We start from the raw sequence: 24,545 nt of genomic DNA on the forward strand, positions 1-24,545 counted from the left end.
TTCTCCTTCCTTTATTCATAAACTGTAACCATTTCAAATCTCAAAAAATAAGTGTACCCCTAAACATGAGCTCTCAAAAGGTGTATTTATCATCAAACATGGAGGTGAATTGTGCAATTATTTTTACTTTTCTTTCATTTATGATTTTGGATTTTAAATATGAAAATTGGGATCTACCCTCTTGCTTTTTATATTAATTATTAATCATTGATTGTTCTTGAAGATGAATTACCTAAAAAATTTTCTGACCGTTAATTAATAGCTCCTCAATCTTATATCACTTTTAGCTTGCGTTTGTTTTCGAGTTGGATAATGATCTAACTCAACTTTATTTTATGAAATAACTGCAAGTATTAAAAAATATATCGATGTTTGAGAATATATATGTATATATGTGTATAAAGATGTGAAAATAGATGCGAAATTTATCATTAAAAATTAATATGTATATATCAATGTGAAAATTGATAAAAAATTTATTATTAAAGAATTGACTATAAAAATGATTAGAAAAAAGTATAAAAAATAATTGTTGGAATGTATATTTCCACCTTCACATTCTCGAAGGAGTGGTAGTATAAATTCCCACCAAGGAGGTGAAAAAGTGTAATATTTTTCAACTTGCGCATGAAACGCTCCCGCACAAAGTGATACCATGTAAAATACCAATGGGCTTATAAGCGATTGAACCAATCTCCAACCCAAAAGCTCGAGCTGATAGGTTATAGTATCAAATCACTTATAAACCCGTGGATTTATCTTTAGTTTTTCCATGTGGGATAATAAGTCTCAACATCCGCCATCACGTGGCAACGTATGGCTTTAATGCTTCACCTACACGTGTCACGTGGACTTCGAACTGATACATTGTGGTACCCAATCACTTATAAACCTGTGAATTTCTCTTTAATTTTTCGTGTGGGATAATATGCCTCAACACCCATCCTCACATGGCAACGTGTGGCTTTAATGCTTCACCTGCACGTGTCTCGTGAACTTGAATGCCCGGTCTCAAGAACTGACTATGAGCCGAGACTAGATTTCCATGCTCGGAACTTAATCACGGGGGACTTCTTCTTACACCTTGGGCAATAGGAGGAGGGATAATTGATAATGAGGCCACACTTGGGCCGGACTAAGATGAGGCGCAATTTGGCTACCTCGAAACTAGACTTAGCATGGTGTAACCCCACATGTGGGTACGAAAGCGTAACTTGCTCTGATACCATGAAGAAATGGCAGTGTACTGGCTGAAGCCTCCCATGCTTTGTGAGGTAAATTTCATTAGAATATATAGTCATATACAATGTTCTAAGTATGGAATCTATCTATACATGATCTGTATAAAGTAAGCTATAATGACAAATATTCCTACAGTATGTGCTAATCTTCTCTATTAATGCAGAAGAAATATTTGGCAGGTTAATAATATTTTTCAGCTATACATACAATTAAGCTATAATGACAAATATTCCTACAAGATGTGCTAATCTTCTCTATTAATACAGAAGAAATATTTGGCAGGTTAATACTAATTTTCGGTTGTACATACAGTTTTTATAATTTATTTTTTCTTTTTCTTTGGGTTCATGATATTATATCATTCAGTCATCCGGTCAAACTATCTAAAAAAAAAATACAACACATTGTATATATCTCTGCCTTCCAAATTCATATCTGAAGAGATTAGAGTTTTAGAGAAAATGGAGATAGCCCTGAGATTATTCGATCGTAAGGTTGTGACGGCGGTCGCGGTTGTGTTCTTTCTGAGGCTGGTGTTCCGGCTGTACAATACGCTTGTCGTGAAGCCGAGGAAGCTCCGCCAAATGCTCAAGGAGCAAGGGATCGATGGGCCGCACCAGACCCTACTGCTCGGGAACATTAGGGAAATAAGAAAGGCAAGGACCTCTAGTTCCCCGAAGGCCTCCCCGGGGGTGAAGCCCATCCACCACGACTGTGCCGGGGCCCTCTTCCCGTTCTTCGAACAATGGAGGAAGCAATATGGTAAGCTCTCCCTCCTCTCTCTTTCCTTTCCCTCTATTTTTCCGAATCCAAATAAAAAGTCGGCAATTGTCTTTTTTAATTTTCCAATGAAATTATCATATCGACTATTAATTCAATAGTCCGATTCCTTATATTAAATTTCTATATATAATTTCTTTCCTCATAAATTTAAGACCTCTCTTCTTTTTGAAAGCCAACAGTTCTAAGCCAAAGCATTCACATGAAGCTCTATCTCTCATCATGTATAAATCTTGCATTGCAGCATTTTGGCACGGTTCCTCGTATAATTAAAAGGTTTTATGATAAAATTTTCCATACATCGTTCCTTTTTCGTGTCTTTTTTATTATTTAATTTATGGATCTCTTTATAATTAGATATTTTTTTATAACATTACGTTAATTAAGACTAATTTTCACTTAGGCATCGAATTTAGTTCATCCCACAAGGTGCTCCGAGCGAAGAGATTTTTCTTATTTTAAAAAAGAGTTAATTATTTAAATAGAGTGACGAAATAATATTCAAAATATTGGCTTTTGTGTCACAGCCAAGAAGTCCACCTTGGCAGCTGTTTGGTCAATTATTTTCATCTAGATTTCCCATTTGCTTTCTTTTGCTTCGGGACCCTTTTCACTTTGGACGTTCCACGGGGTGCTCATCCCTTTCTGATATGACTTACAACTACCAAATATCAACATATTTTGCTAAAATGTAAATCGAAGCTCTTAGATTTTTCATCCAACATAGATATGTTATTTAGATATAAATTTTAAAAATAAGCGAAACCTATTACCCGTAATTGCCGGTCCAGTTACTATGGGATTGGGCTCCATGTCAAGCAGTTCACCTTCATTCGTACTTAATGTAAAGTTCCGTCATTTTATCGATCATTGATGAACCAACAAGAAATTTGGCCTGCGCTTTTTGGATTTCATTTTTGGATAAGAAGCATGTGCATTGAGCTTTCGTTCGATCACATAATTTTCCTTGATGATGATCTGTGTGTGACTAGCGAAGTAAAAAAATTGTTTAGCACTTCCCCCGAAAATCCAATAAAATCGGCCTGGTGATTGAGACAGAAGAAAAAGGATTCTCGAATGAATTATTCAGACCAAACGAATGAAGACAAAAACTGGGGTCCTCCATTATTTGATCTCCCGGGTAAAAAAATCTGGTCCATTAGAAAATTAATGATGGAACTAATTCTAATGGTGAGTGAAATCAATGAAGATGCAAAAGGAAGTTGGTGCAGTAAAATTATTCTCAATTTAGAATTACGATGTTTCGAATTTAATTCTCATTAGAATTTTATAATTTTTTTATTTTATTTTTTTATCACTTATAAATTTTTAAATCTCTTTTATAATCGAAAAAAAATTGATGGAGTATGTTTTTATTTTATTTTTTTTGGGAGCAGGTGAAATGTTTGTGTTTGGACTGGGTAACACACAAATAGTGTACGTGAAGCAGCCAGACGTGGTGAAGGACATGACCACCTGCACCTCCCTCGACCTTGGAAAGCCGTCGTACCAGCACAAGGAGCGTGGCCCGCTTCTCGGCCAGGGCATCCTCACCTCCAACGGCACCGTCTGGGCGCACCAGAGGAAGATACTCGCCCCCGAACTCTCCATGGAGAAGGTCAAGGTACGTACGCATGCGTTAACACACATATATCTACACATGACGTACGGCCCCCCTCATTAAAAGGTTATTGATTTGATCCTAGAACTTAATTTTGACGTCGATCGGGGAATGGTGCAAATTTCTCTAGGGAATGGTGGGTCTGGTGAACGAGTCGACATCCACACTGGTGAAGTCATGGAAGAGCCTTGTCGAGGACGGTGCGGGGGCGGCAGATATCAACATCGACGAGCACATGAGGAGCTTCTCCGGAGACGTGATCTCGAGGGCCTGCTTCGGGAGCAACTACGCCAAGGGAAAGGAGATCTTCGTGAAGCTCAGAGCTCTCAAGGAGGCCATGTCCAAGAAGGTCCTGTCCACCGGCATCCCCGGGATGAGGTACATCCCGACGAAGAGCAACCGGGAGGGGTTGGGCCCTGGAGAAGGAGATGAAGACGCTGATCCTGGACGTGGTGAAGGAGAGGCAGGCGGCCGCCTACGAGAAGGACCTACTCCAGATGGTGCTCGAGGGCGCCAAGAACAGCGACCTGAGCCAGGAGGCCGCCAACCGGTTCATCGTCGACAACTGCAAGAACATATACCTGGCCGGGTTCGAGACCACCGCTGTATCCGCCACGTGGAGCCTCATGCTCCTCGCTGCCTACCCTGAATGGCAGGACCGTGTCCGATCTGAGGCCCTCGAGATCTGCGGCAGCCACCTCCCTGACTCCGACATGCTCCGCAAGATGAAGCAGGTCGGGCGAATACTACATTCTAATCTCATCAACATTGGAGATATATATTATGAAACATGTAATATTTCGAACAAAACCTAAACTTAATTTCCCGCTCTTTTGCTTGCAGCTCAACATGGTGATCCATGAGTCGCTCCGGCTGTACTCCCCAGTGCCGGTTGTCTCGAGAGAGGCCCTAAAGGACATGAAGTTCGGGGACCTCAAGGTGCCCGAGGGAGTAAACGTGTGGAGCCTGGTGCTGAATCTGCACACCGACCCGGAAATCTGGGGCCCAGACGCTTTCGAGTTCAACCCCGAGAGGTTCGCCAACGGGATTACTGGCGCCTGCAAGCTCCCCCACCTGTACATGCCCTTCGGCGTTGGGCCCCGGGTGTGCCTCGGGCAGAACCTTGCGATGGTAGAGCTCAAGATCCTTCTTTCTCAGCTCGTGTGCAACTTCTCCTTCACCCTTTCCCCCAAGTACGTCCACTCCCCGGCTATTCGGCTGGTCATCGAGCCCGAATTCGGAGTCAATATAATGGTGAAGAAGTTGCGATAGCCGTCAACCATCGAGTTCCGATCTAACCAATTCCATATCTATCGATCAGACAAACCCTATATGACTTTGTTTCACCCATCCCTTTCGGTTTTTCCTTTTCCTAAATCGGCCATACATCCTTTTACTGTATCAATTGCTTTGAATCTCTGTAAGTTCTATACGCTATCCATTCTCTCAGGTTGAGTTGGACGGATGGGCCTCTTAAGCGAGGGTTATGGTAGCTCGGTATTCGGTCCGATTAAGAAAAATTCCTTTTTTTTTTTCTTTTCATATATTCGGTGATATCATGAAACGTCCTCAATTCATTACCTGATATTAATATCCGTTGGGAATTCAACTTTCATTGGTCACGAGTACTTCAAGTGTATAAGATGATTATTTCCGAACACAATCTCAACCCGACAAAAAATTAGACTAAAAGAAGATGGATAATAGTCCATCTAGCTTTCTCAACCTTCCCAATGGGCCAAAACCATCACTGGCCATTTCTCACCCACCCAAGAGAGCCTTTTAAGCCCGTTATTGTTCCTTCCTCTTTAGTGCGTTCGGAAGTTCAATTGGCCCAAATTAATTTAGATTTGCATGGGTTATGCTCCTTCCTTTATTCATAAACTCGGTGAATAATTTGTCGAATCCTAGACACATGCCAACTTGTTCTGTCCACATGCAACAGATGAATCTCCTTCAAATGGTTGAGGAAGCAACCATCAGTAGAGTCTTTTCGCATCTAATCAGATCCAAATCCGTAGCCAAAATCTTCTCCTGCAGCTTTAGGTCGGAATAACCTCTTACATAACTGCTATATCGAGACTACTGCGCATGCTGAAAGCGGACGATGTCCGCGGAGCTGGAGCGAGTACCAGTAGGGTCATCACGAGTATATTCCCCCCGAGCAGTTGGACACAAAACAAAACGAAACAAAAGAACAGGGAAAATCAATCTTTGGTGGATCTTTTTTTCCTTAGCATAGGATTCCTCCGAGAGTACATGCAAAGGCATGTGGTGTCTAGGAATAAAATAAGACACCCCATTTCCTTTGTTGGCATGGGGTTCAACCTCCCACAACATGTGCACCTACTATTATTAATATTACGATTTCTTTTTTATTAATTCTGGAAAAGGTAATTCAACATTACAATGTAAATAATAGACATATATATATATATATATATGTATGAAGATAGAAATATGGTGGGTCCACCTAATGGCCTCAAAAAGACCGAATTAATTAATGTAATTCTCTCTGATTTAATAGTTTTTAAATTTTCAATTTTCAATGAATTACAAATTCTGGGCCGGTCATTCGTTGTTTTGAATTAATATACTTTATTTGCTTCTCATAAAATAAATTAAATCATTTTATTATGAATATGAAATATATTTATTTTTAAACAATAAATTAAATCATATATATTTTATTAGATATTAAATATATTTGATTTTCAACAAACAAATCAAATAAGAAGTATACTTTGACAAACAAAGTATATTTTTAACAAACAAAATACATTTGCTAGTTGTGTGCTCTTTAACTTAGACTTAGGGAACACCGATTTCTGTAAGCTATACTAGGTAGTGCTACGCTGACAGGACCAACGCTTACACTGGTTGTTCAATTCGTCTAATATGTTCACGATTGAACACAAGAGTCCAAACATTGCGTAGTGGATACAGCAAGGTTGCCACTATTGATGCTCACCATTTAACTATAAGAAAAATCATATCCCTTTTAGATATTTTGTATGATACATTATAAAAGATGTGTCTATTATCAAACATGGAGGTGAATTGTTCAATTATTTTTACTTTTCTTTTCATTTATGATTCTAGATTTTAAATATGAAAATTGGGACCTATCCACTTGCTTTTGGATATTAATTATTAATCGTTGATGGTTCTTGAAGATGAATTACATAAATATTTTTTGACCGTTATTAATAGTTCCTAAATCTTATATCACTTTTAGCTTGCATTTGTTTTTAAGTTGGATAATGATCCAACTCAACTTTATTTTGTAGAACAATTGTAAGTGTTGACAAATATATTGATATTTGAAAATATATATATATATATACACGTATGTATATATAAATATGAAAGTAGATGCAAAATTTATTATTAAAAATTAATATGTCTATATCGATGTGAAAATAAATGAAAATTTTATTATTAAAAAAATTATTATAAAAATAATTAAAAAAAGTATGAAAAAGAATTATTGGTAATGGACATTTCCACCAAAATAGGAATCCACTTTTTCAACCTTTAAGGGAATTTACATTACCACTTCCGAGAGAATGTGAAGGTGAGAATTTAAATTATCACAGCCTAACCAAACATGAAAATCTAGTGAGTCCCAGGAAAAATAATTTACATTCATGAAAATATGGATGGATTTTCACTCACCAAACGCACTCTAAATGACAGAAAAAACAGAGCAGTAATAATTATATTAATTATATTGTTAAATTTAGTAAAGAATAGAATTGAATTGAATAATTTATTTACTTGAAAACCAAATAAAACCACATAATTGATATTCTAGTTTGTGCCAAGGCACAGGCGGACTAATATTAAAAGAAAGTTAATTTTCTCCAGGTGGTCACCCTCGCCTTAAAATATTTGTCTTTTGGCAAAGCAAAATGCCTTTCTACAATGCCACCAACCACACAGGTCACAACTGGGGATCCCCCAATTATGCCTTATGCTCTGCCCACTTGCCAATTATACCATTTGCTGTCCCCATCCCAACTCCCAAAAAGACCGGAGGAAAAGAAAAATTTATAACTCTACGAGAGATACCTCTTGCCCCGCAAAATTCTATCCGATACAAACGGATTATTCAGATCCGAAACAATTACAATCATTAATTGTACAATTCCACCAGCAAGTTGTGTCTCCGAGTAAGCTGCAGTGGCACCCCGTGTAACGAGGAGAAGCCGCTGCAGTTTATGGCAAAGATCTCTCGGCCAACGTCGACAATCCGAGGACAGGATCACCGAAAAGCTTCTCCCCTCAAGGAAAGGGGAAAATGAGAGGGAAACATGATGATATACTATAGAACTCAATAATACATTTCTTTGGGATATAAATTGTTTCAACATAACTATATATATATATATATATATATATATTCCACACCCCTCAACATATAACTAACACAAGAATAAATCCAATGAAACCTTTTTTTTTTCTTTTTAAGTTTTACAGGGAAAAAAAAACTGACCTCACAAGACCTAAACCTAATGGTGAAGAAGGAAGATTACAGGACATATTTTTTTTTCTTTGGCTTTTTCTCCCCATCAATTATATCCATCCATCTGTTCAAATGTAATTATGAGAAATAAAGAGAAGAAAGCACCAAAATCTCACCATGATGAATAACTGTTAGCCTACGCTTCATTTTCATCCCTCCACACGGGACTGATGCAATCGTGAAATATATTTGGGCACGAGTCGGTGAAGCTTAGAGGACACCAGTTTTGTAGGAGAGATGGATTAGAGGATATCAGCGTCCCGTTTTCGCACGTTTCATTCCACTTGAATTGAAGGGAGAGACACTGCCGCTGGGCCCCGGGCTTTCTTCCCTGTAATTAGAGTTCAGCATCGCGAGCTCACGCAACTGTTGCCTCTTGATGTAATCCTGTGACTCGTCCTGCATGTGAGTATTGTGAAGATTTCATTAGCCTACAGACATATGTACTGCAGTAATGACTAAACTGATCTCTGAAAATTTATTCAAGAGATGTTAAAGCAGAAACTCATAAACATATTGAAGTCAATGGACTGTGTTTGGTTCTGGAAAGTTGTTTCTGTTCTCTTGATGATCCATGAAAACAATAGCTTAGCATTCGCTGTGGGTGCGAGCACGAGCTACCCCTATCAGTTCGATTCGAAGTAGACAAGCAAAATAAAGCATCAAGTACGGAAGAACAAGCAAAATGGAGAAAACTAAATTTATCTGCTAACAGTGACAGGGTTATTCACCAAAAAAAAAAAATGAAAAAAAGAAAGAAGCAGTGCAGGGTTATAAAAGGAGACAATAAGGAGTGCAATACCACTGGTTTGAGAAGTTCCTCGATTATTTCCTGGGCTTGTCTGAGTCTAATGTCGACTATATTGGCAGGTAAATCGGCCTCGATTAAGATGTGCAGTGGCTCATTAAGATGCTCATATCCTGGTCTTCCCCTGAGCTTCTCTTCCTAGAACATTTAAAACACAGGTTACAATATTAAGTTGACAAGAATACATAAAACTATCACAACTTCATTTAATTAAATTTTCGACCTTGAAGGATAAAATAGTATGTTTAAGTTACCTTATCAGGGTCCTTTATAGAACCCTTCCCTCTAATGTACACACGGCAACCTGTTGTAGCTTCCACCCGTTTAAGTGAATTGCCTCTTGGACCCAAAAGTCGCCCAACAAAATTAAACTGAAGCGACAGTCAGACGTAAATGCCTCAGTACATCTCAAAAGGAGAAGGAAAAAAGTAATGCTTGTCAAAGTTTCTGAATTGAAAGGGCTACAGCGAACTTACATTTGGATAAGTATCTACAGGGATTTCCAAGCGCAGGATCCTCTTTACCGTGAATGAGCTAGGACTGGCAGGCGCCCCTTGCCAGTCCATGGTCATTCCAGGGGGACCACTTAACCTCTGTCAAGCAATTTTGACAGTGTCAAAAATTTTATATGATGGAATCTCAACATGGTGTTTGAAGCTTACATAAGAGCAATGCCCTGTTGCAATACATTGATACAACTATATAATACTTCCAGGGAAAATCAAAATGAGCTGAAATTCCTATGGTGGACATGGTCATTCAGCTTTAGTTTGGTAGATTGCTCCCGTTCGGTTTTGTAATTTGATGTCATCAATTGCATGTCCTGCTCCTAAAAGGCTAGAACATATAGCATGCCAATAACTAAGTTGGCACTCCTAAGATTAAGTGTCCATATTAGGTTTTCACAAATATCTTCCTTAGTCACTTTAGGGAGTGAAAATACAGATGGCACATAAGTTCCCAAAGAAGCAGCTTCCTAGCAAATTTTATTTGTAATAAATCTAATCAGACTTTTCGGCTGAGTTTTGAGACATGGAGAGAGTGTCCACCCTCTGCCATGTTTTCTACATGACATGCTTTTGATTGCCCCCAAAATAAAATACCACAAAGCAGAAGAAAAATTAGAACAACGATAGAACTTCATGCTGGACAATATGTTTAGAGAAAAACAAATGTAGAGGACAAAATCATAGGGCATCTTAGGCAACAACAAAAGCTACTCTTAGAATACTAAACAAAGAATGAGATGATTTATTGTTTCCCTGAAGTAGTAGGAATATCATAAAGTCAAAGGTGCCAAAGCCAGCATATTTCTATTATAAGCGATTCCACACAAAAAATGCAATCATACTACAATAACATATGTAACTTAATAGAATCAAATGTAAAGATGAAAGTATTGCCAGCTTCTACACAGATAAGCACATCCAAATGGGAAAAGAAAAACCAACAGAGTGAACATGGTTGAAAGTTGAAACTTCCACCAGCCATACATACGTCTGATAAGTAAAATGAAGTGCCAAAAGAATAGGTTCGGTTCATCTATACAAGTGTACCTCTTGAGGAAGACCATTCCAGCCACCTAATCCTGGAGCAGATACATTTGACATAAGATTCGAAGAAGCCATGGGACTAGGGCTTCTGTATCTCAGTCTGTCAAAATCATTAAAGCCTTGGTTTGATAACATCCCAGAAACCCGCAATATCTCTGCAGTGAATTAACATTCAGTAAATAGTCTTCGAACTCTCATGCATTGATAACAGTGAAAAAAAGGAGCAGAAACATGAAAAACTTCTCCAGAGGAATTAAATGACATGAAGCGTGCTGAAGAATGGTCAGTTGCCTATCATTAAGAAATGAAGAAAAGAAACAAGTGAGATTTCAAAAGAGTATAGATGTTTCTCCTATTCGTTTTTATGGGAATCCTCGGGTATGAAGAGAAGCAACATTTCTTGACAGCCTTATTTCCCAAGGTCGGGAGAGAAGCGCAGGTGATTGCTTCTCCGAACTGCGAGATAAGAACTTCCTCTGAGTAAATTAACATCGAGCATACTTCACATATATAAATGAACTTGAGATTATTCACTAAAACAGCCTTCTCCAAATCGAAAATGGTGAGAGCTGCATAACCCAGAGAATCAGATCTTCAGCAAAGAAGCTTCTGGGTTTCAGGACAGAAACCATAGTTCTTCCTGTTCTAAACTCCTGTTCGCAGAGTGTCTGGTAGGGTATGGTACTTTGAGACTCCATCATAAATTGGATATCCAATCAAATATGCCTGAAACTACATTTTTTTTTTCCCTCACGGATGCAATGCAACCGCTGATATCTTAGTCTTGATCGATATCGTACTTCTGCTCCTCCATCATATCTGACTCAAAATCCTCCCCATTACAGATACAGAATCACGAAACTAGTACCAATCACACTTGCATCACGCTACTTATCCAAGGGCACCGCCCTCTTCTCCTCATATTCAACTAATTATCCAATAACATTCTTTCTGAACAAGCACCAAAATACTCTTTTTAAATGGCGCCAGAGACAGAACCTTTAATGCAAAAGTATTGCCCAAATCAAAGAAGGCTCTAACTTCGTAGCAATTATCTTCCCTCCTCGACATAAAAGGTTGTTTTCAAGCTCCATTTCCAAGTACTTTGATCAGTCGACAGTGCCATCTCCCACCAGTTCATCGGCACCCACCATTGCATATCACGGTCATTATCGTTGTTTGAGGGACCATGGAATTTGAATGCTAAACTCTGAAGGATGACTTCATCGTACAAGAAAGACGATCGCCAAACTCAAAAGGCAGTGCCACCGACTGTGCTTGTTGACTTAGTTCAGAATCCACCAGACAGCCAACTTCAAAAATCAAGCTCAAGTCGAAATACTCGGGGAAAAAAGGCTGATGCTTCACAGTTCAAAAAAAATAAGACACAGTAAAGAGACAGGGCAGTCTATGCAATCAGTCGATACTCAAACTGATCTATGCACATGCACAGGGGCCCTAGCAAAAGCGAGTGAGACAAACACATGAACAGATTACACAGATCCAAAAATAAGGAGATTAAGCGAATATTGGACCTTGATTAAGGAGTCTGCTGCAATTGGGAAGAACCTGCATGAAGGGCCCGAGCTTCTGATGCTCTGCCAACAGCTCTGACAAGTACTGACTGCAAAAGAGAACCCAACCCGGATCAAGAAATGGACAACACAATCAACTCATGCCACAGAAAGATCAAAGATTGTCACAAACCCATCGGAAATTTCCGAGATTGATTGATGAGTAGCAGTAGCAGCAGCAGTTGAGGGAGCATACCTGTCAACATCCGAGCTGCTTCTAATCTGTGGAGAAGCGGCTCTAGCTGGGGAGAAGTTGGGATTATACAAACCTGACATGGCCTTCCTCCTTCCCTTTTTCCCTCCTGCAGCTGTTTTTCAAGAAAGTTCGATTTTTGAACGAGCAAAAGAATGGGAATGGAGGAAGGAAGGGTTTTAGCTGCTCTTGCTGCTGCTGCTGCTGCTGCAGGTGGAGGAGGAGGAGGAGAAGGGAAAAGGGGAAGATAGACACACAAAACCCAAATACGTACACCATCAATAAAGGGCTGTCTGTGATAATAATAATTGTATTCTAATTATAATTAAAAAAGGGCAGATAATAAATAAATATTGGACAAAAAAAAAAACTGTCGAAGAGGGGTCGACACTCGGCACAGCAGCTCTGCGTCTGCGTGAAATATGTTTTGCAGAATGAAAAGAAAGGCAACCCTACAAAATCCTTAATTTAATTTTTCCGACCTTTTCACTGTCTGTCAGTTCCCTTTCCATTTAACTGTCCCCAAGAAGGGCAAGAACTATAAAACCCCACTTCACCTGGGCAATCTCCTTTCTTTTTCTCCTTTTCTTTTTCCCTCTTATTTTCTTGATTTTATTTATTATTTTCAATTTACTTTCTCCTGTGAGTCGTCCTCAAGTAAATATGAGATTTTTTCGGAGACTCATTTTGAGCTGAAAAATGGGGGAAGGAAAAAAAAAAAAAGACATGAGCAGGAAAAGTCACACGTCGCTGAATTCAATTGGCTACCATTATTACAAGGCGAAACACTCCATATAAAGAGAGAGAGAGAGAGTTTATGGAAACTCAAAGCTAAAATGGTATCACGCCAACCGCACGCTCCGTCAAACTTTAAATCTACCCAGTCGGGGCAGAACATTGCTGTCGTCCGCCGTTTGCCTGCCGCAGTTAAAACTTCGGGAGCGAATGAATGGTAAATCGGACTTGCACTAACAAAAACATGATCATTGAGTTTTTGCTTATACTGTGGAAGGTGTGTGATGGTGAAGTTTTCTATCATCAAGAGCTTTTACTGTGGGGGTTAAGCAATGGCAAAGACCAAGTGTTTTTGGGAGTGAAAGGTTAATAGGTGGGAATATGGATGAAGGAGGAGAGGACACGTGGGCAAGTCTTCAACAAAATCAAAGGGGCTTCTGTGTATGTATAAGCAAATTGTCCCCAGCATGGATGATGATGTTGCCTGAGCTGTTCCAGCTGGATCCTCTCTCTCTTTTTTTTTTTCCCTTATTTTGAAAGCATAGATTGCTACCACCAACTTTGCCATCTTGAGAACTACTAAACAAACTATCCCAATATCAAAAAAATAAAAATAAAAATTATAACCTTGCAGTTGCTCTCCCTCTGCCTTTTTTTTTTTTTTTGGTTGAAGCAATTGCTCTATTGAATTGAGGATTCTGTAGCAGAATCCTACGTCGTCGTTTTCTGTCGAGGTGGTGGTTTTTTATGTACAGCTTAGTTTGTCCCATTCTTGCCATTTGTAGGTTTGTCTTTCTTGTATGTCTTAAATTCTAGCTTCATAATTTCATATATTTCCTGTAAATGCCTTCATTTAATGTAGAATTTTAGTAATGGTTCCGGTCAATTTGTTCTGCGAAAATCTTATCCTAATTAATATTGGATTTATTTCTTTACAATGCTAGCTTGACTTTAGAGAAAATATCACAATTTTTGAGGCACCACGCAGTAGATTTTAAAATGAATGGAAGAATCAAATAAGGGGAAAATTCAAAAGGCGAAGTTCCAAAAACACTCGAGGGCATTTGAATCGTGGGAAAATTTCAATTTTTTTTTAAGTATAATTCATGCTTTCTCATCCATTTCCATACGTTTGGACGAAAAATTTTAAACCAGGAAAGTAGTCCACGGTTAAAATTATCCTGCCATAGGTGGGAAAAGCTTTCGTTTGAGAGTGCGGTAATTGTAACATAAGTGCTTTTCAGTTGATATATAAGCAGAATCGACGTTTAGTAAACTATTTCAAAATCATGATTTAATTGATTCCAGTGACTGAAAACGTAATCTTCTCCAGTAAATTTATAAGTGCTTATAAAATATATTTCTGCTTATTCTATGTTTTCAACATTAATACTATTTTTAACAGTTTCAAATTATTATCTCCAAAAAACTTTTACTTATTATGATATCAACACTTATTTTTCAGCAACAACAGCACTCCCAAAGCGACCATCACTCTCATTAATAAATTATATATTATATTTTGGGTAACAAATTAAATTAAATATTATTTTGTTACTCACTTTTTTAGTAATTCATTACACTTACCAATCGCAACAATATCATATTTTTTTTTATATATTCTTAGGAGAATGGTTCCATAATAAATTTTTAAAATCTTAACATTTCGGTAATCTAACAGTACTCGAACAAAACGGCCACTTGTACTTTCACGCACCCAAGTTATTGTTGGCTTCCTATTATATCGCATTTCTCTAATTAATTACTATCATATAATGGATCCAATATTATTTCGAGTTGTTCCCGTTTACATCCAAGTTGAAATATCTAATTTAGTTTCCTCGTATTGTCCTAAATATCATTCTATTTTAAACTTAGAAAGCATTAATTGAGATTACTTGACAAAGATATTAATTGAAATTCAGCTGAAGAACGTGGTTAGGATACTATGGGAGTAACGAGAAGGAAGACTCCAAAGATAGATTTTATCACCCCATGATAGATTCCAGTGCGATCGACTAGTGATGTCGACCGGGGGTTAATTTTGAGCAGTGAGACATTAATGTCTTAACCAAATACAAGGAAAGAGATGCTAAGGGACTAGAAGAATTTTGGATGTGGATGACAATCAGCGATTGTTAATATTATACATCATCCATTTAATTAAATAAATAATTTTAAATATAAACACAATAAATCATTGTTTTCGCACAGTGCACACCAATTATTCATATTTCATAAATAAAAGCAACTAGTTTGACTTTTCTTTTATATCTTTTGGATTGTCTAGCACCCAAAAAGGATCTAATTCATGAAAGAAATAGTACCAAAACCTCGCAAACTCGTATAAATTTTATAGTTCATGTGAAGTGACATCCCGACCTGACAATCCTCGCTAATCAACTTAAACTTTCAGACACATCTCAGATTTCCAAGATAACCAATTTACAACGGATCCAACAATTCCACATGACAAATGAAAGCTCTAACAAAATCGAGATGGTACATAAAAGAGTTATACTGGAACTTCAGAGGTACGAGCTAGGAGAGGCGGGATCCTTCGAGCTTTAATTAATCTATGTAGTATCTCGTATGATACTCGATTAATACGAAATAAAGTATGTATCCTCCATCAATCTATGCGTGCACAAGTATGTATTGCTGAGAATACTTTTTCGCGACTTTACTTAGGCTAAGAGGGTTTTGTAATTAAACCTCTCGTGAGAAAGCGTTGAGCTAGCAGACTTAATTTGAATCATAGAAATGCGCACGCAAAATTGAAAAGAGGGGTCTTTGTGAAGCAGCAAGCAAAGCATGAACCGCTAGAGGCCCAGCCAGCGTCGTACGATAATTTCAGTCATTTATGGGCTTTGTTGAGGGCCACATTGGGCTCAATATTGAACTCAGATTACCAGTTTGGTACGATTAAAGATATATTTAATTGATGTGGTCATGTGAGAGGCAAATGTTGGTCAGGTCTTGGCCTTGTTTGACCTCGTGAAGCGTGCCATTCGATTTTTCTTCATAGACGAGACATTTCGGTTTTGTTCAGACACGATGAATGCTTATGTTTAGACTTATTGAGCCAAAAACACCCCTTGCTTCTTTTAATTTTCTCTCGAAGTTCAATAATTCGGGACTCTATGGCAAAAATAAAAACTAATAAGGTTCAGAGAGTATTATGATCAGAGGCTCGCTGAATGTGGCAGTAGAATTTCTAATGATTTGTACATCTAATGCTATCCATGGGGTTACGCAGGAAACCTATGCATCAAAGGTTGCCCTCGGGGTACTGACTCCAAATGCAACTCCTTTCCTGAGGCCGTTAGATGATCAGAATCTCGCTCTATCGCGTCTCCAATTTCTGATCTGCATTGGGTGAAATTTGTGTATCTCGACTAGGAAAGCCGCGATTGTCAGCTTAGGAAGATTCATGCCTACGGACGAGCGAACCTTATAGGCGGAAAAACTCGTAGAATGAACAACAGAAATGTCCCCGTACATACGGATGTCCAAATGAGTGTCGAGTGAGAGGTTACAGTCTTACAGAAAGTTTTCTTGCGTATAACAGATGTTAGATTTGGGAAATATATCCGCTCGGGAGACGGCTTGATTTCATCGAGCAAGTAATCGTCCTTTATAATTTTCTTTTTTCCTTCTTTTTTCTCAGGTGACATGTTATCCGCTGAAGTATTAACTATAAATAATATTATCTAAATTTCCGAATTACAATATACCTGCATTGTACAGGTATGAAATATGAATCACTTGGGCAATGGCAATTACAGGTTGGAAAAAAAAATTACAAACAAATTGATGGGTCATCCAAATTTTTGTGTGGTCGGGCTTGATCATTCGAAGTGTTTGAGAACATTCACGAGCCCTCTAGAAGCTCGCGGCGCCTTGCGTATTTTTCTAGTGCTTTCTAGTCATAACCAATCACCGGAAGTGATTCTGTGGGTCACGTCGAATATATGTGACCTTGCAGACTCTATATATAACGGTAACGGGTTTGCCTTCTCATTCGTATTATCAAATGGTACTTGAGAGAATAATTTCTCTTTCTATCTACATTAGGTTCGTGTCCTATCGGCTAATCATCTCGACTGTGACTCATTTTGGACAGTGAGAGATCCATGTCTTGATCCAAAACAAGGAAAGAAAACTAATTAAGGGACTAGAAGAATTCTGGATGTAGATTAGATCAACCTTATTGGACATTAAGGTTGGATTTTTTTTTGTTTGAATGTAAATGTATATATTGTCTAATATATGTAACACCATATGAGGCTATAAATACAAGAAAGAAAAAAAAAATCTTGGAAACATTGGACACAATCAGTGCTTGTTAATATTATACACTATTCCTTTATTTAAATATTTTTTTTTTGTTACAAAGGAGACTCAATACCCAGTACAATGAAAAAGAAATTCCAAATAACTAATAAAAAGACACAGGTAGTCCCACTAGATATTGAACCTGCGATCTCTAGGTCAACAGACGATGCGTGCACTACTGCGCTATATCTTCTTTTAATTAAAATAATTTTTTTTATATACGTGTAAATTATAAACTAAATAAATTTTTCTTTTTTTATGCACATGCGGACAATTATTCATGGTTCATATGAAAAAGCGACTAATTTGACTTTTCTTTTATGTCTTTTGGATCGTTTAGTATATTCACAAAAAAAAACTTAATTAGTAAAACATATATACTCTAAAACTTGACCAATTCAAATAAATTATATAGTTTATGTGAAGTTACTTTCTCATCTCACAATCCACATTAATCAACTTAATTTTTCATATAGTTGTCGAACTCTCATGCAATCAGTTTAAATTGCAAGAATTCTCATGATAAATTAGAGTAAGATAGTACCAAAAAAGTTTTACCCAAACTTTACAGGTACGAGCAAAGGTGGAAATCCTCCGAGCCGCATAATACTTCATTAATACGAAACAAAGTACATATTCTCGATTGATCTACGAGTGTAGAAGTATATATTGCTGAGAACACTTACGGCCACATACGTAGGCAGAGGGTTTTCTAATTATACCTCTCGTGAGGAAGCGTCAAGCTGGCTGCAGACTTAATTTGAATCATAGAAATGCACACACAAAAGCTAGAGAAGATCTTAATCAGAAAAAAGGGGTCTTTCTGAGGCAGCAAATAAACATGATCCAAGTGTAGTGCGGTGGCTCATATCCTCGCATGTCAATTTAGTGGTCGCAAGTTCGATATTTAGTGGGATTATCCGTACTCTTTTATTAATTATTTATGATTTTTCTTTCATTGTATTAGGTTTTAGACATTCTTTTATCGAAAAATATAAAACATGATTCACGAGTAGCCCAGCCTGCATCGTACAATAATTTCAGCCAAATATGGGGCTTTTGTTATTGGTCGTGGATTCCATCCGTTAACAATAAATCTGTGCTCCACACACCACTCAGTGCACTCTTGTCGTGCCTTGACCCACCGAGTGAACACAGCCAAACAGCAGCCACGGTTGACTGACATTTAGTTTTACATTTTCATCATTCCTGAGATCAGTGGAGACCTGAGAAGCTAACTGAAGCTGAAAACATGGAGCAGGAGAAGGACTCAGGCTTGTCGGGAATGGACTATCAGGTGTTCCTGAGTTTCAAAGGCTCTGACACTCGCCGGGGATTCACCGACTGCCTGTACCATTTCATGGTGGATGCTGGGATCCGTGTGTTCAGAGACAATGAGGAGCTCCATGCTGGCGATAGGATTGAGGAGATCCTGAGGATGATTAACAACTCCATAGTCTGCATTCCAATCCTCTCCAAGAACTACGCCGCCAGCAAATGGTGCCTCCGGGAGCTTGCGAAGATGGTGGAGTTCAAGAAGGAGATCGTGCCCATTTTTTACGACGTCACGCCAGACGATGTACGCCTTAAAACGAGCATATACAGCGGTGCTATAAGGGCCCACAAGAAGAATATGCTGTCCGAGAAGGACCAATGGGAGAATGCTCTTAAGGAGGTTGCCCATATCAAGGGACGCGAACTGAAAGATTCTGGGTGGGTAAATTAGTTAGTTAGTTAGTTCATTCTTTGATTGTTAGTCAGAACATGGTAGTCATTTTGCGTTTGTTTATGTATGCTTGATTGAGATGCAGTGCAGTATATATCCGATGTTTCCCGTTCGAAAATTTGATTGCTCGATTTTCTTTTCCCTATCCTATATGTGGCAGTTTCGGAGAATCCTGCAAATCAATTGTGAAAGAGGTTTCGGATAAGCTGAAGGTAAAGCATAAGATCGTCAGCGAACACTTAGTAGGGTTGGACGATCAGGTTGAGGCTCTTATGAAGTTGCTGGATACTGAATCCCCGGGTGTGAGGTTTGTCGGGATCCATGGGCCGGGGGGCATCGGCAAGACAACTCTTGCAAAGGTTGTCTTCAACCAAATCTCTCCCCAGTTTGATGGTTGCAGCTTTCTTGAAGACGTTCGGGAATCATCCAGGCACGGTTTTGTACATCTGCAGAAACATCTCGTTAACAACCTTCAATCTAAGCAAAGAGACATTCTGGACCATGATGAAGGGATTAAGTTGATTAGAGACATAGTTCGCGGTAAAAAGCTTCTCATAGTTCTTGACGGTATCGATCAAAGAGAGCAAATCGAGAAGCTGGCCGGAAAATCTAGTTGGTATAGTTCAGGAACCAGGATAATAGTCACAACCAGAGACATACGTGTTCTTGCAATCGAAGGGCAGGCTTTAGAAGAAGAAGAAGGGGTTTTAAGGCTGTCTAGAGAGGTTAGGGCTTTGGAAATGGGTGAAATGAATTCAACCCAGGCTCTTCAACTTCTCAGTAGGCATGCATTTGGAAAGGATTCTCCTCCTCCTGACTACCTCGATCTCTCGAATGAAGTCGTTTCCGCTGCTGGGCGACTTCCGTTGTTACTCGAGATCATCGGTTCACCTTCTTCGTGGGAGAAGCAAAGAAGAATGGAGAGAAAAAATCAGGAGATTAAAGAAGTTGCCTCACGAGAACATCCAACGTAAGCTGATGATAAGCTATGAAGCGCTGGATTATCGAACCAAACAAATATTTCTGGACATTGCGTGCTTCTTCATCAACAAGAGTAGAACCAATGCCACGTACTTGTGGAAAGTTTGCAATTTTGATCCAGAGACGGGAATAAAAGAACTTATTTCGACATCACTGGTAAAAGTTGTGGACAGCGATCGGTTATGGATGCACGACCATCTTAGAGATCTTGGAAGGGAAATGGTTTGCCTAGAGAATTTCATGGATATCGGAAAGCGTAGCAGATTGTGGATACATGAGGAGGCGTTGGGCGTCCTGAAGGGCAGGGAGGTACGTAGGACAGATCTCTCTTTTGTTTTCAATATGCTTCGTCCTTGATAAAACAAACAAGTGACAGACACTTACAATTTTAAGTTTGTGGTTGTCTTCACTTAGCTTTAGTTTTGTATTACTCAACAGGGTACAAGAAAGGTCCAAGCACTGTGTCTGTCCCCGGATGAGCGTTTAAGGGACATGTCCTTCACAAATGAAGAGTTTAGACATCTGCCAAATTTGAGGATTCTTGGATTATATGGGTTGAACTTGACAGGGGATTTTGAGCATCTGTTTTCCAAGTTAAGGTGGCTTTCCTGATATTGCTGCCAATCGGAATTTAACGCAACTAATCTGACTCTGGAAAATCTAGTCATTCTGGACCTTTCAAGAAGTCACATAAGCGAGAACTGGGTTGGTTGGAGCCAAATCAAGGTACCGTGCATGCTATACTACGCATTCACTTGTATTTTCTCTGAAAGTTTAGCAAAATCAAGGTTCCGCGCATCCTATACTACGCATTCACTTGTCTTTTCTCTCGTTGTTTCCATTTTGCCGTGCAGATGGGAAGTAACCTGAAAGTTCTAGATCTCACAAGTTGCCAGAAGTTAACTAGAACACCTGATTTCTCAAAGCTCAATGCCTTGGAGAGATTGATTCTTGAAGATTGTAGAAGGCTGTCTAAAATTGGCAGGTCGATTGTGAAGCTAGTGAGACTGAAGCACCTGAATGTCAAGGGATGCGATTCACTGGAAGGTCTACCAAAAGAATTGGATTCTTTAGATGCTTTGGAGGAGATCTTCATGAGAGGGTGCGGTGGTTCTTTTACCCTGCCAAAATCGATCGGTACTTTGAAATCACTGGCAATCCTTGAAGTATCTCGGGTGAAGATCATTGAACTTCCACCCTCTATTACTAGACTGGCAAACCTCAAGCGCCTGTCGTTGTCCCGCTGTTCAAGGGTAAAAAAGCTTCCAGTCTCGTTGGGGGAATTAAAGTCCCTGGTTGAGTTGAATTTATCAAGTACGAAAATCACTGAACTGCCCGATTCAATTGGGAAACTAGTCAATCTCGAGGTCTTGTCTATATCAGAGTGTTCTGGGATCGAGAAACTTCCCGACTCTATTGGAAATCTAATGTCACTGGTGAGGTTGAACATATCACGTACAGTAATAACCAAAATACCCGATTCTATCAGAAATCTGAAAGAGTTGAAAGTGATAGAGATGGCACGGAGTTGCGTAAGGAAGCTACCTAAAGCTATTGGACAGGTTGAGAAGCTCGAAGAGTCACATGCCAAGAGGTGTAAGATGATAGGTGTAGTTCCGGATGAGCTTGAAGAGTTGTCTCAACTAAGAATTTTGGACTTGTCATGCACTGCAGTTTCCACACTGCCTTCCTTGAATAGGCCTACCGTCCTCCACACACTTCACCTTGAATGGTGTGACCATCTTCAAGAGCTACCTGAGCTTCCCTCGAGTTTGATCAGACTACATATGACATCCCTCTCACTACAAAAACTTCCGGATCTCTCAGGGCTGAACAATTTAATCAGTCTGAAGTTATATGATGCCACCTGCATTAGCCCATCAAGTGCATTGCAGCCTTCCAACTTTGATTGGATTAGTAAGCTTTCAAGCTTGGTGACTTTGGAGTTATGCCTTTCCAATATCACCAATCTACCGAAGGATTTCCGAGCCTTTTATCAGCTCAAAAAACTCGAATTGTCTTGCACAAACTTACCAGGAGCACTACAACTTCCCCATTCTTTATCGAAGTTGGTCCTTGGGTATATGCAAGGAAAGAAACTTCCGAACCTCTCTCACTTGAAAAACCTGTCCTATCTGCGTTTGTACAACTGCTCTATAGAAGCTGGATTTGAAAACCTTGCGGTTGGGAAGTTGGAGCCGTTGAACAGCATCGAGATAATGTGTTGCTTTTTTGAAAGATTTGATGCCAGCCATCTGCCTGAAAATTTGGAGAAGTTGACAGTTCATCGGTGTCGGTCCCTCAAGATATTACTCCATCTGTCACGTTTGAAGAATCTAAAGCAACTGTATCTTTCTGAGTGTGAAAAGCTTATGGAGGTTCACGGTCTCGGGGAGCTGCTGTCATTAGAATGGTTGGACGTAGTTGGGTGCCATTCATTGGAAAGTTTAGAGAATCTGTCGAAGCTGGAGAAACTCGAGCTTCTCAATGTAGATGATTGCAGGAAGCTCGTGGACTTCGAAGGTGGTGGCAGAATCAAGTCTATGCAGCACCTGTTGAGAAATAGATACTTGGCACGTGGAACGGACATCCTTTTCAGCAGCGGAAGCCCAACAAGAGCAGTGCAGAGAAGGCATCGAAGGGTGGCATCTTTGTGATTAAGCAGCTGGTTCGCCATTGAAATAAGTCCCGGCTTATTGGAATTATTCTCCAGTGTAGAAAATTCATTTTTTATGTCTGCTTTAACATGCCAGTTGATTCCTTCTAAATGGTGGGAGGAGGGGAGAAGACTGAATGCTCAGAGTCGGGTTTGCTATTGGAAAGGGGTGTCCACCCTCGTGTTTTTAGCTCGATCTATGAACATCCTTAGTAGGTAGAGATTCTTGGGCGTTACACTATCATGCTAAGCATATTTTTATCTGTTTTGCAAATTTTTTCAACTGGAGTTTTGACATGCTATTCTAGAAAGATTGAAACAAATATACTATGGTTGATTTATATCTCGATCCTTCGGTGGTGGCTCAAGTTTGTCCGTGTGTTATCTGCAGGAAGACAAATTAGAGGCAGGACCAGAGTAGAAGCATCCGTGAGAGCCGCTTCACATTATATTGGATAGACTCGAATAGGAAAAGGAAATAGTCGAGGAGCTTCTCGGACCTGTGGCTATGACACCTATCACCAACCTATTTCCCTGCATTGTTAGGATACGCTGCCTAATTCATTTCACCAGATTGTTTTATTAGCTCCTCATCTTACGTGCTAGTGGCCGGACGGATTATAATCTTCTGAAGTATCGATCCCATGAACCTACGTACAGAAGAAGCTGAAGCTAAAGCTATTCATGGCAAAAGGGGGCATGCTTCTACTGCTGAAATATCCCTGCAATGCAACCAAGTTCACAGGTGCTTGTATCCTATTGTTTTGAAGCTAATAATGGAGGAAGTTCATTCATTCGAAAAATTGCGGTTAGATTCTTAAATTGGTTCATTAGGACTGGTATCAGTCGCTGTTTTCGTTGACATAGTTCGTAGTTGTTCAATAGCAGTTCTTAGGCTGTCCATTAAAGTACGGGACAATAGGCTGCAATTCTTTTGGAATTTTTACCATATTTTTACCAGAACGCCATTGCGTATAGCACCTAAGCAATCGGAAGCTCTAGCGAGGCTAGTCATAATCTTGTTTGAGGACGTGAATAGCCTCTTCAAGGTCGAGGTGCAGCTTTCTGAGGCCGACGTTGGCTTCAACTTGCGGGGGCCAAGGTCAGCCTGGTGAGGCATGACTAGGACCTCACTGTTGTGTTCGGGAGTTCAATCGACCGGAAGTTCTAACTGAATGCCACTCATATATCCACTGTGAATGAGTAACTCTCAGCCAATATTAGTTTTACTTCACGAGTTAGCCAGCATGGAACATATAATTTCAATTCGATCTAATATGGGCTTTGCGGTTGGGCCACGCTGGGCTCATATTGGACTAAAATCAGCAAGGCACGACCCAAAATGGACCGAAAGTAATCTGAATAGCGGTTCTGCTGTTAATCATGGGCCGAGACAATGGGCCCAGAAGGGTGTGGATGCTTTGGATTAAATTAGGCCGAGCTAGTCTTACTCGGGTGGTGTTTCAATCTTCGGACTAAAAGAAGATGCCTACTTGTTTGTTGCAACTCTATTATCTACTTCGTCACGTATGAAGAATTTCTTAAAAGATGTGAAGCAAGCTCTCGAATTCGTGAATGATATAACGAGGTATCTTTCATCTTTCTTGACCAGGGGGGAATGGTGGAAGTAATTCATCGGTCCGATTCCTTTTAGGAAGAAACCACGGGCATTAAGTCCTTCCCGGTCTACATACAAGTTAATCCCTTTCTGATAACTATTTTCGACCTCACCCATCATAATATGTCGCCCTGCAACATGAGTCATTATGTATGAGACATATCTCATCTCTGAAGGGCACGAAAAATCTAT

The 24,545-nt window shown here is 39.4% G+C and overlaps 3 protein-coding genes across 6 annotated transcripts; 2 read left to right on the forward strand and 1 right to left on the reverse strand.

The window, feature by feature from the left end:
- Positions 1–1,688: 1,688 nt before the first annotated feature.
- LOC116206939 (cytochrome P450 714C2-like) lies at positions 1,689–5,187 on the forward strand. The gene is given in 5 exon segments (XM_031539777.1): positions 1,689–2,004; positions 3,420–3,646; positions 3,774–4,046; positions 4,048–4,377; positions 4,487–5,187. Coding segments are annotated over 5 exon segments (1,560 nt in total). The 5' UTR covers positions 1,689–1,703; the 3' UTR covers positions 4,916–5,187.
- Positions 5,188–7,968: 2,781 nt separating this feature from the next.
- On the reverse strand, positions 7,969–12,671 carry LOC116208379 (KH domain-containing protein At3g08620). 2 transcript variants are annotated; one of them, XM_031541773.1, is made up of 7 exons: positions 12,240–12,671; positions 12,068–12,156; positions 10,536–10,687; positions 9,456–9,572; positions 9,234–9,350; positions 8,974–9,117; positions 7,969–8,570 (listed from the first exon to the last, which is right to left on the reverse strand). In XM_031541773.1, the coding sequence occupies exons 1-7, from the start codon at positions 12,380–12,382 to the stop codon at positions 8,424–8,426; spliced, it is 909 nt and encodes a 302-aa protein (XP_031397633.1). In that variant the 5' UTR covers positions 12,383–12,671; the 3' UTR covers positions 7,969–8,423. The 2 variants fall into 2 exon arrangements, with proteins under 2 accessions (XP_031397633.1, XP_031397634.1); XM_031541774.1 differs by having other exon boundaries at positions 12,303–12,657.
- Positions 12,672–18,470: 5,799 nt separating this feature from the next.
- On the forward strand, positions 18,471–23,695 carry LOC116209253 (TMV resistance protein N-like). 3 transcript variants are annotated; one of them, XM_031542844.1, is made up of 4 exons: positions 20,068–20,388; positions 20,518–20,805; positions 20,934–22,951; positions 23,127–23,695. In XM_031542844.1, the coding sequence occupies exon 3, from the start codon at positions 20,934–20,936 to the stop codon at positions 22,734–22,736; it is 1,803 nt and encodes a 600-aa protein (XP_031398704.1). In that variant the 5' UTR covers positions 20,068–20,388; positions 20,518–20,805; the 3' UTR covers positions 22,737–22,951; positions 23,127–23,695. The 3 variants fall into 3 exon arrangements, with proteins under 3 accessions (XP_031398706.1, XP_031398704.1, XP_031398705.1); XM_031542846.1 differs by lacking the exons at positions 20,934–22,951; positions 23,127–23,695 and adding an exon at positions 18,471–19,085 and having other exon boundaries at positions 19,259–20,388; XM_031542845.1 differs by lacking the exon at positions 23,127–23,695 and having other exon boundaries at positions 20,934–23,082.
- Positions 23,696–24,545: the final 850 nt, after the last annotated feature.

The sequence above is a fragment of the Punica granatum genome, chromosome 5 (genome assembly GCF_007655135.1).
Source record: "Punica granatum isolate Tunisia-2019 chromosome 5, ASM765513v2, whole genome shotgun sequence".
Taxonomy (NCBI): domain Eukaryota; kingdom Viridiplantae; phylum Streptophyta; class Magnoliopsida; order Myrtales; family Lythraceae; genus Punica; species Punica granatum.

Bases quoted from the DNA above. Each gene is read 5' to 3' on its own strand.
- LOC116208379 (XM_031541773.1), bottom strand. From the start codon at position 12,382: ATGTCAGGTTTGTATAATCCCAACTTCTCCCCAGCTAGAGCCGCTTCT. The intron at 10,688-12,067 runs GTCCAATATTCG...AATTCACTGCAG, and splicing joins CAGCAGACTCCTTAATCAAG to AGATATTGCGGGTTTCTGGG. The intron at 9,573-10,535 runs GTACACTTGTAT...ATTGCTTGACAG, and splicing joins GGAATGGTCTTCCTCAAGAG to AGGTTAAGTGGTCCCCCTGG.
- LOC116209253 (XM_031542844.1), top strand. From the start codon at position 20,934: ATGGGAAGTAACCTGAAAGTTCTAGATCTCACAAGTTGCCAGAAGTTA.